This window comes from Pristiophorus japonicus, chromosome 3 (genome assembly GCF_044704955.1).
Source record: "Pristiophorus japonicus isolate sPriJap1 chromosome 3, sPriJap1.hap1, whole genome shotgun sequence".
Classification (NCBI taxonomy): domain Eukaryota; kingdom Metazoa; phylum Chordata; class Chondrichthyes; family Pristiophoridae; genus Pristiophorus; species Pristiophorus japonicus.
The window spans coordinates 258,879,393-258,892,795 of record NC_091979.1 but is presented as its reverse complement, the minus strand read 5'-3'; the positions used below and the strand labels follow the sequence as shown (position 1 = coordinate 258,892,795).

Below are 13,403 nucleotides of genomic sequence, written 5' to 3'. Positions count from 1 at the left end.
GTACCATCTGGCCTCAATTACAGTAACCATGACCTCCACTTTGTCCTGTGAGAAATTCTTGGTTCTTGAGCTGGGTTACATATTGCAGCTCCGATATTTTTCCACTCACAAAAGTTCTCATACACAACTGGCTCTTTAAAAATGGCTGAATGCAGACCGGAGGTGTACTGGGCATGCGCGCCCATAGCAGTCACGTAGACAACGTCATTTTTTCCCGCGCAGAAGCAGGGGACCTCCTTTTTTCGTCGCAGATCTTACACTCCACCCCCAAAGCTAAAGGACATGCTGCGTGGCGCCAATTTCAAAAATTAGAACAGGGAAACTTTAAATGTTGTTTTGGCGTAGTCGGGCCCAAAAAAAATGCGTAACTCTTGAAACATGCAAAAAAACAGCATTGGGGAAAATTGAGCCCCTTGTATCTCCTTTGCTACCTCTTCTTGCCAGTTTATTTTGGGATAGTTATAATCTCTCATGATTATTATTCTATGTCCTTTACTCAATTCACATATTTGCTTATATATTTCTTCCTCCACTCCTTTCCACTATTGGGTGGTTTGTAGTATACCCCTTTTAGCGTGATCGATCACTTTTATTTCAATGCATATGGATTCTGTTTCTAATCTAGTTATGTCCCTTTTTTCGACTGCCATTATGTTATCTCTAATTAGTTAGAAAAAGGTGTACAAATACACACATCACTAAATGTTGTGACACAGGTTAGTAAGGCTAAACAAATAGCAAACCAAGCACTAAGTTTATTTCTAGAGGTATAGAATTAAAAAGTAGGGAAGTTATGCTAAACCTGTATCAAACCTTGGTTAGACCACACTTAGAGTGCTGCGTACAGTTCTGGTCGCCATATTATAAAAAGGATATAGAGGCAAAGGAGAGGGTGCAGCGAGGATTTACAAGGATGATACCAGAAATGCGAGGGTATATATATCAGGAAAGCATGAACAGGCTGGGTTTCTTCTCTCTTGAAAAAAGAAGACTGAGGGGTGACCTAATAGAGGTCTTTAAAATTATGAACGGTTTTGATAAAATGTTTCCACTTGTGGGGAAGAGCATAACTAGAGCAGGATAGTTAGAATAAATACGTGGCTTGAGCAGTGATGCAAGAGGGAGGGATTCAAATTTCTGGGACATTGGAACCAGTTCTGGGGGAAGTGGGACCTGTACAAAAGGGATGGTCTGCACTTGGGCAGGACTGGAACTGATGTCCTGGGGGTAACATTTGCTAATGCAGTTCGGGAGTGTTTAAACTAATATGGCAGGGGGATGGGAACCTATGCAGCGAGACAGGGCGAAGTAATATGGAGTCAGAAACAGATGGTAGAAAGGTAAAAAGCAATAGTGGAAGGCTGAGTAAACAAAGGCAAGAAACAAAAAGGGCCACACTACATCATAATTCTAAAAGGACAAAGGGTGTTAAAAAAACAAGCCTGAAGGCTTTGTGTCTTAATGCAAGGAGTATCCGTAATAAGGTGGATGAATTAACTGTGCAAATAGATGTTAACAGAGATGATGTGATTGGGATTACAGAGACGTGGCTCCAGGATGATCAGGGCTGGGAACTCAACATCCAAGGGTATTCAACATTCAGGAAGGATAGAATAAAAGGAAAAGGAGGTGGAGTAACATTGCTGGTTAAAGAGGAGATTAATGCAGTAGTTCGGAAGGACATTAGCTTGGATGATGTGGAATCTATATGGGTAGAACTGCAGAACACCAAAGGGCAAAAAACGTTAGTGAGAATTATGTACAGACCTCCAAACAGTAGTAGTGATGTTGGGGATGGCATCAAACAGGAAATTAGGGGTGCATGCAATAAAGGTGCAGCAGTTATCATGGGTGACTTTAATATGCATATAGATTGGGCTAACCAAACTGGAAGCAATACGGTGGAGGAGGATTTCCTGGAGTGCATAAGGGATGGTTTTCTAGACCAATATGTCGAGGAACCAACTAGAAGGGAGGCCATTTTAGACTGGGTGTTGTGTAATGAGAGAGGATTAATTAGCAATCTCGTTGTGCGAGGCCCCTTGGGGAAGCGTGACCATAATATGGTGGAATACTACATTAGGATGGAGAATGAAACAGTTAATTCAGAGACCATGGTCCAGAACTTAAAGAAGGGTAACTTTGAAGGTATGAGGCGTGAATTGGCTAGGATAGATTGGTGAATGATACTTAAGGGGTTGACAGTGGATGGGCAATGGCAGACATTTAGAGACCGCATGGATGACATCCCAGTCTGGCGTAAAAATAAAAAAGGGAAGGTGGCTCAACTGTGGCTATCAAGGGAAATCAGGGATAATATTAAAGCCAAGGAAGTGGCATACAAATTGGCCAGAAATAGCAATGAACCCGGGGACTGGGAGAAATTTAGAACTCAGCAGAGGAGGACAAAGGGTTTGATTAGGGCAGGGAAAATAGAGTACGAGAGGAAGCTTGCAGGGAACATTAAAACGGACTGCAAAAGCTTCTATAGATATGTAAAGAGAAAAAGGTTAGTAAAGACAAATGTAGGTCCCCTGCAGTCAGAATCAGGGGAAGTCATAACGGGGAACAAAGAAATGACAGACCAATTGAACAAGTACTTTGGTTCGGTAATCACTAAGGAGGACACAAACAACCTGCCGGATATAAAAGGGGTCAGAGGGTCTAGTAAGAAGGAGGAACTGAGGGAAATCTTTACTGGTCGGGAAATTGTGTTGGGGAAATTGATGGGATTGAAGGCCGATAGATCCCCAGGGCCTGATGGTCTGCATTCCATAGTATTTAAGGAGGTGGCCTTGGAAATAGCGGATGCATTGACAGTGATTTTCCAACATTCCATAGACTCTGAATCAGTTCCTCTGGAGTGGAGGGTAGCCAATTGTAACCCCACTTTTTAAAAAAAGAGGGAGAAAACAGGAAATTATAGACCGGTCAGCCTGACATCGGTAGTGGGTAAAATGATGGAATCAATTATTAAGGATTTTTTGAGGATGTTTCCAGTAGAGTGGACAAGGGAGAACCAGTTGATGTGGTGTATTTGGACTTTCAGAAGGCTTTCAACAAGGTCCCACACAAGAGATTAATGTGCAAAATTAAAGTACATGGGTTTGGGGGTAGTGTGCTGACGTGGATTGAGAACTGGTTGGCAGACAGGAAGCAAAGAGTAGGAGTAAATGGGTACTTTTCAGAATGGCAGGCAGTGACTCGTGGGGTACCACAAGGTTCTGTGCTGGGGCCCCAGCTGTTTACATTGTACATTAATGATTTAGACGAGGGGATTAAATGTAGTATCTCCAAATTTGCGGATGACACTAAGTTGGGTGGCAGTGTGAGCTGCGAGGAGGATGCTATGAGGCTGCAGAGTAACTTGGATAGGTTAGGTGAGTGGGCAAATGCATGGCAGATGAAGTATAATGTGGATAAATGTGAGGTTATCCACTTTGGTGGTAAAAACAGAGAGACAGACTATTATCTGAATGGTGACAGATTAGGAAAAGGGGAGGTGCAACAAGACCTGGGTGTCATGGTACATCAGTCATTGAAGGTTGGCATGCAGGTACAGCAGGCGGTTAAGAAAGCAAATGGCATGTTGGCCTTCATAGCAAAGGGATTTGAGTACAGGGGCAGGGAGGTGTTACTACAGTTGTACAGGGCCTTGGTGAGGCCACACCTGGAGTATTGTGCACAGTTTTGGTCTCCTAACTTGAGGAAAGACATTCTTACTATTGAGGGAGTACAGCGAAGGTTGACCAGACTGATTCCCGGGATGGCGGGACTGACATATCAAGAAAGACTGGATCAACTGGGCTTGTATTCACTGGAGTTCAGAAGAATGAGAGGGGATCTCATAGAAACGTTTAAAATTCTGATGGGTTTAGACAGGTTAGATGCAGGAAGAATGTTCCCAATGTTGGGAACCAGGGGTCACAGTCTAAGGATAAGGGGTAAGCCATTTAGGACCGAGATGAGGAGAAACTTCTTCACCCAGAGAGTGGTGAACCTGTGGAATTCTCTACCACAGAAAGTTGTTGAGGCCAATTCACTAAATATATTCAAAAAGGAGTTAGATGTAGTCCTTACTACTCAGGGGATCAAGGCAGGAATGGGGTACTGAAGTTGCATGTTCAGCCATGAACTCATTGAATGGCGGTGCAGGCTCGAAGGGCCGAATGGCCTACTCCTGCACCTATTTTCTATGCTCTAGAGGCCATCAATACAGATAGTCACCAAGAAATCCAATAGGGAATTGAGAAGAAACTTATGTAGCTAAAGAGTGGTGAAAATGTGGAACTTGCTACCACAGGGAATGGTTGAAGCGAAAAGTATAGTTGCATTTAAGGGGAAGCTAGACAAACATATGAAGGAGAAGGGAATAGAGGGTTATGCTGATGGATTTACATGAGGAAAGACGGGAGGAGGCTCGAGTGGAGCATAAACGCCAACATGGACTGGCTTGGCCGAGTGGCCTGTTTTAGTGCCGTATATCCTTTGTAATCCTATGTGATATGTAGAGCTACCCCACCCTCTTCCCTATCCTTTCTGATTGTCATAACCTGCAATATTTTATCGCCAGTCCTATTCTTTATGTAGCCATGTTTCAGTGATTCCTACTACGTCTGGTTCCTCGTTACAGATTATTGCCTCCAGTTTCCCCGTTTTATCTTGGATCTTGTGTACATTGCTGTACAGGCTGTTTAATTCATCTTTAGCAGTTGTTCCTTTGACTTAATTTTTGAAAGTCTTTTTAGACTTCTGTTTTATAACTATTTGTTCCCTGACCACCTTGGTCTGACCTTTACTCTCTCCTCCTAATTCTTTTGTCTTCAGACTTGTGTCTTTTTTACTAGATCCCACCCTCTTCTTACTCGTTTAAAATCCTATCGACAACCCTATTTAACCTTTCCACTAGGGCACTGGTTCCACCCCAGTTCAGGTGGAGCCTATCCCAGTGGTACGGCTCCTTCCTGTCCCAGTACTAGTGCCAGAGTACCATGAAATGGAACCCATCCTTCCCACACCAGTCTTTCAGCCATGTATTCACCTTCCTGATCTGCCTATCCCAATGCTAAGTAGTACGTAGCTTGGGTAGTAATCCCAAGATTACCACCCATGAGGTTCTGCATTTTATTTTAGTTCCTAACTTCTGATATTCCCTTCGCAGGAGCTCCTCCTTTTTCTTCCCTATTTCATTGGTCCCAACATGGACCATGACAACTGGATCTTTCATACTCCCTCCTCTTCATTTTCAAAGTTTCTCCAGTTTCTCTGAAGTATTCTTTACCTTTGCACTCGGTAGGCAACACACCATTCTAGATTATCTATCCCCCTAATTATCAAATCCCCTACAACTACAACCTTTCTATTCTGCTCTTCTCTTTCCCTACTCGCCCCCGCCCAACTCAACCCTTGGACTGCCTTCTGCTCCATGCTAGCATGGTTGGCATTCTGGCTGTCCACCCTGCATCCTTATCCTCACAGGCAGAAAGTACATTGTACCTGTTGGACAGGACCAGTGTTGGGGGGACCTCCTTCTCTATCTATCTTTGGTTCCCATTACCCTGCTGACTAAGTCACACTCTCCCCTTCCTGCACCTGTGTTTTCATAGAAACATAGAAAATAGGTGCAGGAGTAGGCCATTCGGCCGTTCGAGCCTGCACCGCCATTCAATGAGTTCATGGCTGAACATGCAACTTCAGTACCCCATTCCTGCTTTCTCGCCATACCCCTTGATCCCCTGAGGTGTGACTGTACTCTGGAAAAAAATTATCCCAAATGTCCTCCCCCTCCCTTATGTATCGGAGCACCTCTAACTTGCACTCCAGCTCAAAGACTGAGCCAGAGTGTCGAGCCAGAGACACTTACTGTAGATTTAACAATTCGGCACAGTCTCACTGCCAACCAAGTCCCACATATTACAGTCTCGACACAACCAGCACTGCCATTTCTCGTTTTTATTTATTATCATTATTTTAGTTCTAGATATTAACAATTACTTGAGATCTTGATTATATTTAGATATCCTGCAAATATATTAAACCGTTAATGAGTCAATTGCTGTTGCTTAATTCCAGGGACTTGTATGTAATGTGTTTTCTTGGGCAAGCCAGCAAAATTGGGGCCCTGTGATTTAGCTATATGGTTGATTTAAATCAGCCATACAACCTTTTGTCAACTGATTTCCTGGCACTAGTTTCCTTCTCGGCAGCTCAGCACGATGACTACACTGTTTTTAGAGTCCCTTTAAGTTATTTCCAAAAGTGATTTCAGAATGTCATTTGCATTGTATTTACTTTCTAATAAATCAGAGCTGTAACAGAGCCATCAGTGAATCACATGCTTTAATTCAATCTTGAGGTTCAGTTAATGAACATAAATTGTTGAAGCTCCAATCTTATGGTTTGCGATCTTAGCTGATACGTTGATTGGATTGCAGCGATATATCCAGTAACAGCCGTTGAGCCTTCTCAATTTTAATTTCAAACATTAACATAAATATAATATATTTGCTCAAATGTATTATTACTAGTTAGTTTTTTTAAATGGGGAGGATAAGTCTAGGGGAAATAACATTTATTCAGTACTAGGCATGTGATGCACTGTAATGCATTGAGTGTTTGCTCTCTGAAAATCAGGCCTGCAGCCCACAATGTGCCCAAAATCCTATGTGCACTCCAGTATAGGTGGTGAGCACAACATATACTGAGAGTCTGTGCACAAGCTATTCCCTCGGCTCATTAGTCCTTAATTTCAAAGTAGCCACCCCATTATATTGTTGGAGTGCCTGACCATCACTCCAACCACACAGCAGCTGTTTTGAACGGGCACTGAAGTGAAGGATACCATTCTATTTAAAAAAATGTCAGTCACTCTTGCTCTGTATCGCTCCCGGCAATATCTACCCCATTGCTCAGTACCTCCATGTCCCTTGCTCCATGCAAAGTATTTATTTCCCTATGCTGGGAAAGTGTTCAGCACACAATGAGCAACCAGAAGTCTTTAAACAGCTACTGTGTATGACAATCTGTCAATGCCCAATATGTTGGAAGTTATGATGCATTTGTCCTTTGAAATTTGGCCTTACCTGGTAATTTAAGAGAAGAAAATCATGGCTCCTGAGAGATGGTGGAAGTAGATTGCATTGATTCATTCAAATACAAATTAGAAAAAAATATTTTGGAATACAATATATGAGTAATTTGTGACATGACACATGGTAAGTGCAGCATGCTTGGGAGGAAAACGTGACTTTGGACCTGTGGTTCCCATTGCTTTCCATCACTGGATGCAGTTGTCTGGATCTGTTGTAGACTAATTGATTATAGTCAGCAACTACATTGTTGTTGTATAATGCAACTACCAGGATGGTAGAAGGTAAACTAGATGCATCGTGGTCTTTTCTCATCTAGCAATTCGTGGTCTTTTCTCATCTATGTCAACTGATGGCTTCTGGATGACAAAGCCTACCTTGTACTTCAATGGATAATGACCCTGCTAAGAGGGGTTAGAACAGCAACAGAGGAATGCTACAACAAAGCAAATGCCTCTACTAGATTGATTATTGGGGTCTTAAAGTCACACTTTTGCTGCCTGGACACATTAGGAGGGGCTCTGCAGTATGCTGCAGATGGTATGTCACGAATAATTGTAGCCTGCTGAGCCTTTCACAGCTTCACCATTCATCAATGACTTTGTCATTGCTGGCAAAAAGGCTGTGGCTCCATTGGAACTACATGGAGGACAGCGTCACGCTAACCACTACTCTGAGGACTCCTCTGTGACTGCAGTGAAGGGCATCAGAGCACATCTCATCATCTGTCCAACACAGTCTACCTTTGATACCACCAATTTATCCTCTTCTCCATATTCATGTAAAGAAATATTCGCTCAATTGATTACCCATCCTACAACTTGAACAACACATCAGCCCAGCCCTCTTTGTTCCTACATGAGTGTGCCTGAGTGAATAAGTCAGCACCAAATAAGTGCATCCTTTTCTGTATGACTCTAGTCTCTATGAAAAACAAAGCACAATGTCAGTGCATATTCTCTTTTAATGCAATGCTTTTTTAAAAACTGAGATGTTAACATTTCTCTTATGTGAGTGCCTGGAATGACCCTGCAGTGGTTTTGTCGTAACCTTTATTGTTACTGGGGTGCATGGTCAATAGTTTAATGTCCCAGCAGGTCCTCATAAATAAGGTTCTCACCTCATTTAACCAGTCACAAAAATCTCCATGATTTACAGGTGATCTCTTATTCTTAGGCATTCCGTCGGAGTCGAGGATGACTTGCTTCCACACTAAAATGAGTTTGAAGGTGATTGATATGACCAATGCTGGATCTACAGTCTCTATTACAGATGATATTCATTCTCTATCTAACCAATTGAACATATTTACTAAAAAGGTGAAGGATCTTTCAGAACAACTCTTTCATTTGGAACTGTTAAAGAAGCAGGAAGAAGGCCTAAACAAGCAAAGAGAGGAAATGACCAAGGAAAATAAAATTTACTTCAAAGCTCTTGTAAGGGTTCTTAATTCTTGTACTTAATGTAATTCTAGCTTTTATTAATAATAGAATATTGCACGTCAAGCTAAGATACAATAAACTATTGCCTGTCTCACTTGACAGGAGCACATATCATAGAATTGGGCATGGCACTCGAAATTTTTCAACTATTTTACCCCCTTCCCCTTTTTCTTATTGCACTAATACAACTGTCAGTTGAAGAAGGGTTCCCTATAAAATATGTTCCTGTCTATTCTCTGCACAGATGCTAACTGAGATGTGTGTGTCCAGCATTTTCTGTTTTTGTATGATATTTTGTTAAGTTTGTCATTCACATATTTAGGTCTTGCCTTTTAATGCAAGCACTGGTGTTCCTGTGATGTCAGAAGGATTTTCAAAACAGAAATTCAGAAATAGTTGACTGAGGAATGTTAGACATTTCTGTGCATTTTGAAAAATTCATTCATGGGATGAAGGCATTGCTTGCTAGGTTGGCATTTATTCCCAATCCTAGTTGCCCTTATGAAAGTGATAGTGGGCCGCCTTCTTGAATCACTACATTCTGTGTGGTGAAAGTACTCCCACAATGCTGTTAGGTAGGGGTTCTGGGATTTTGACCCAGCAGCGATGAAGGAATGGCGATATATGCCCAGGGGTCCAGGAGGTGGTGGTGTTCCCATGTCCTATAATTTTATTTTTAGTATTGTGTTTAGACATTAAATACTCCACAGAGGGTTGGTATAGTGATGCAGGGAATTAATGTTCCAATGTACAAAAGAATGGTAGAATGCATATTCATCCTCGCAGTTTCCCAGATGAATTTTTGCTTTTCATTATGCTGTCAGAAGAAGTTTCAGTTGGAGTTCAGGTGTTGTCTGACATGATTGGTGAATAAATCAAAGGATGAGTCATCTTGGTGAACTCTTGCGTGCCTCCAAGTATCTAGCCAAAGAGGAGCATTGGTAGAGGCTGGGGTCATGTCACTTTCAGTGTCAGGGAATGGTGCATGCTTTGGAGTGTTTGAAGGAAAGGGAGAATTTGTTTTAATAAAATAGTGATTGGTGCTATATGGTACAATATATGCATACAATATGTAGAACAACATTTCAATATTTGAAGTATCAATTGCTTTTGCCTGAGATCCAGAGCAGTATTATCAGTACTTATGATTTTATTAATTGCTGTTTTAATGCTTGACAGAGAAAAATGATTTATCTCCCTTTATCAGCATGAATCTCACACAGTGAAACAGTAATTTGAAGTCAATAAATCAGAAATGAAATTGTAAATATTGTTAAAGCCTTAAATTGTTATCCTTCTAGTCTTAAAAATAGCTAGCTGCATCTTGTTTCTCTCTTGTAGGAGGAGAGCAAAAAGAAAAATGCCGAGGAAAGGGAGAAATTTGTTAGAGAGGTTTCAGAATTCAATGCTGAGTATGACCTACTAAGTAACAGAATAGATACAATTGAAATTAAAGCAAAATCAAAAATATTTGACTTGGAAGCAGAAGCTAAGTACTTGAAAAACGGTTAGTACATTTCTTGGAGTCATGTTTTATGGGTTTGTAGTGTCGAGTTCAATTTGTAAAATAGATTTTACATCAGCGTTCTTCAGATTAAAGTTTAGAGAATTACTAAAAGTATTCCTAAATATTTACAATTGAATTACAGGTCACCAATACAAGAATTGGACACTGATACTACTGAGTTTTAGTTTTAATTTAGTTGAAGTTATAGCTATAGTAGTCACCAATCCATAGATGAACAAAATGATATATAGAACATTACATATATAGAACATTACTTCCAGTTCCATTGCTTACAATTCTTCGTTAAGCATTGGTTGAACTGTGCATTTGGCTTGTTCAGTGTGATGGAAACCAACCTCTCAGTTCAAATTCTGTTCGGATTGAATCAATGTGAATTAATCTTGCTAACATATGGGGCTGGAATTTGGTCAGCATTACCGCTTTGTTTTTTGGCAGTATTCCACTTTTCTGTTGAAAAATCACCCGGTGGTAATTTCATCAAAGTGTACCACTGGCGGTTTTAAAATACCACTGGGGAGCAGACCGCTGACATGCATCACTGAAAAAAATTGTCTCTGCCCGAGTTTGATGGTAGTAGTGATCCATAGTTGAGGAGGGAAAAAACGCCCAGGAGCAGCCCTTCGATTGGCGGTAGGTATGAAACGATGCAAAAAAAAGGTAAGTTACATTTTTTTTAAATCTTTTGCAGTGATTCACTGGAAAAGGGTCCTGTGAATGTTTTCGGATTTTTTTTTGTTGAAAAATCCTTTGTTTTTCCCCCCTCCCTAGGCCCAACTCGCAGCTTTAGACTAAATTTGATTAAAGTATGACTCAATTTGACCAGGATTGCATTTGCCGCCGAGAATCCATGTGGAACACTGATTTTTCCTGCCGGGTGGATTTTTTTCCCATTTTTTTGATAAATTTTCTGTCGATCTTAATTGAATAATCATAACGTTTTTTTCGGTGGTAATCCGGTGGTGACGTTTTTGAACAAATTCCAGCATGTTAATGTTGCTTCTCATAGAAAACACCAAACTGATGCAAATCTTGTTGCAAAGCTATAATAAAACCATGCTGTGTCATCACTCCACTCTTTGTGTATGCAGAACATTATATTTTTATTACGGTTTACTGATCATAATTTGTAACATCTAGCTACAAAGTTGATTTTCTTAGTACCGTTCTTCCTCAGCCTCCAATAAGATAATGTCTGCCATTGCCCAGGGGAAAATCACCTGAAGGTAATTCACTGTTATTTTCTACCCCATAACCTGTGTTTTGCACCAGGAGTCTGTGTTAAGTCCATTTCTCCTCTCTGTATACATAAATGATTTGGACCGACTCCATCCCTCTCCCTAGCATCTATCTGAGGCTAAGCCAGATTGTTCGCAACCTAGGCGCCATATTTGACCCTGAAATGAGCTTCCTGCCACATATCCACGGCATAACTAAAACCGCCTATTTCCACCTCCGGAACATTGCCCGCCTCCACCCCTGCCTCAGCCTATCTGCTGCTAACCCTCATCCATACCTTTGTTACCTCTAGACTGGACTACTCACAACGAACTTCTGGCTGGCCTCCCACATTCTACCCTCAGTAAACTTGATGTCATCCAAAACTCGGCAGCCCGTGTCCTAACTTGCACCAAGTCCTGCTCAACAATCATGCTTGTGCTCGCTGACCTACATTGGCTCCCAGTTAAGCAACGCCTCATTTTCAAAATTCTCATCCTTGTTTACAAATCGGACACGATGGGCCAAAATGGCCTCCTTCCATGCTGTAAATTTTTATGATTCTATGAAATCCCTCCATGGCCTTGCTCCTCCCCGTCTCTGTAATCTCCTTCAGCCTCACAACCCCGCCGCCCACCCCCCCCCCCCCACCCCCCGAGATATCTGCGCTCACTTGAGCATCCCTGATTATAATTGCTCAGCCATTGGTGGCCGTGCCTTCAGCTGCCTAGGCCCTAAGCTCTGGACTCCCTCCCTAACCTCTCTGCCTCTCTCCCTCTCTTTCCTCCTTTAAGACGCTCCTTAAAACCTACCTCTTTGACCAGGCTTTTGGTCATCTGCCATAATTTCTTATGTGGCTCAGTGTCAAATTTTTTTGTTTTGTCTTATAACACTGCTGTGAAGCACCTTGGGACGTTTTATTATGTTAAAGGTGCTAAATATATACAAGATGTTGATTGTGAGGCCACATATGACAAAAATAGGGAGCATTGCTAACTGAAGACTGTAAGATGCTTCAGAAGGACATGGGCAAGTAAATAGATTGGGCTGATGAATGTTGGTTGAAATTAAACATTGAGAAATATAATGTGATACATTTTGGAGGAAGGAGAGGACATAAATGCAAAATAATCAAACTTTATAATGAGTAGAAGACCAAAGACACTTAGGGGTTCAGATACGCAAATTGTTAAGTGAGAGGACAGGTTAACAAAGCTATTAAAAAGGAATGACTGTGTTGTGTATCTGTAAAGCATGCACTCCCATGTTCCGCCACCAGGGAGCTCATCCCCTGAAGTCCCAAGGGATCCCAGCATCCCTTGGGAACACTGTATATAAGCCGGCCCATAAGGCCTGTTCCTCACTCTGGAATGTCTTATTAAAGACTGAGGTCACTGTTACTTTAACCTCCCTGTGTGCAGCCTCATCTGTGTTAGGAACACAATAACTGGCGACGAGAATACGAATCCAACGCAAAGATGCTGCAAACTGTGGGCATCCTGGAGAAGTTCTCGGAGGGTGAGGACTGGGAAGCCTATGTCGAATGGCTAGACCAGTACTTTGTAGCCAACGAGCTGGACGGAGAAGGAAGCAAAAAGGAGAGCGGTCCTCCTCACAGTCTGCGGGGCACCGACCTACAGCCTCATGAAGAATCTTCTGGCTCTGGTGAAACCCACAGATAAATCGTATGAGGAGCTGTGTACACTGTTTCGGGAGCATCTTAACCCGAGGGAGAGCATGCTGATGGCGAGGTATTGGTTCTACACGTGCCAGCGATCTGAAGGTCAGGAAGTGGTGAGCTACGTCGCCGAGCTAAGGCGACTTGCAGGACAATGTGAGTTTGATGGCTACCTGGAGCAAATGCTCAGAGTCTTTTTTGTACTGGGCATTGGCCACGAGACCATCCTACGAAAACTTTTGACTGTAGAGACACCAACCCTCAGTAAGACCATTACGATAGCACAGGCGTTTATGTCCACCATTGATAACACCAAACAAATCTCAGCACACAAGTGCTAGCAAAGTTCATAAATTAACTGGAACTGTGTTTGCGAGCAGAAATGTACAGGGCAGAACCCACGAGTCTGCAACTGCCAGCAGGCCTCAGGTGATCCAGATGACTCAGAGTCC

The 13,403-nt window shown here is 42.1% G+C and overlaps 1 protein-coding gene across 18 annotated transcripts in view; it reads left to right on the top strand.

The window, feature by feature from the left end:
* ccdc172 (coiled-coil domain containing 172) overlaps positions 1-13,403 on the top strand; it is a 249,040-nt gene that overhangs the window by 84,105 nt on the left and 151,532 nt on the right. For 17 of the 18 annotated variants that reach the window (XR_011592745.1, XR_011592743.1, XR_011592744.1 and 14 more), the window contains exons 3-4: positions 8,408-8,524; positions 9,872-10,037. Coding sequence is in view for 7 of the 18 variants with exons in the window: in XM_070876567.1 (XP_070732668.1) it covers positions 8,408-8,524; positions 9,872-10,037 (283 nt within the window). In the remaining 11 variants the exon portion in view is untranslated. The remainder of the gene's footprint in view (positions 1-8,407; positions 8,525-9,871; positions 10,038-13,403) is intronic. The other variant, XR_011592749.1, reaches the window with a different exon arrangement.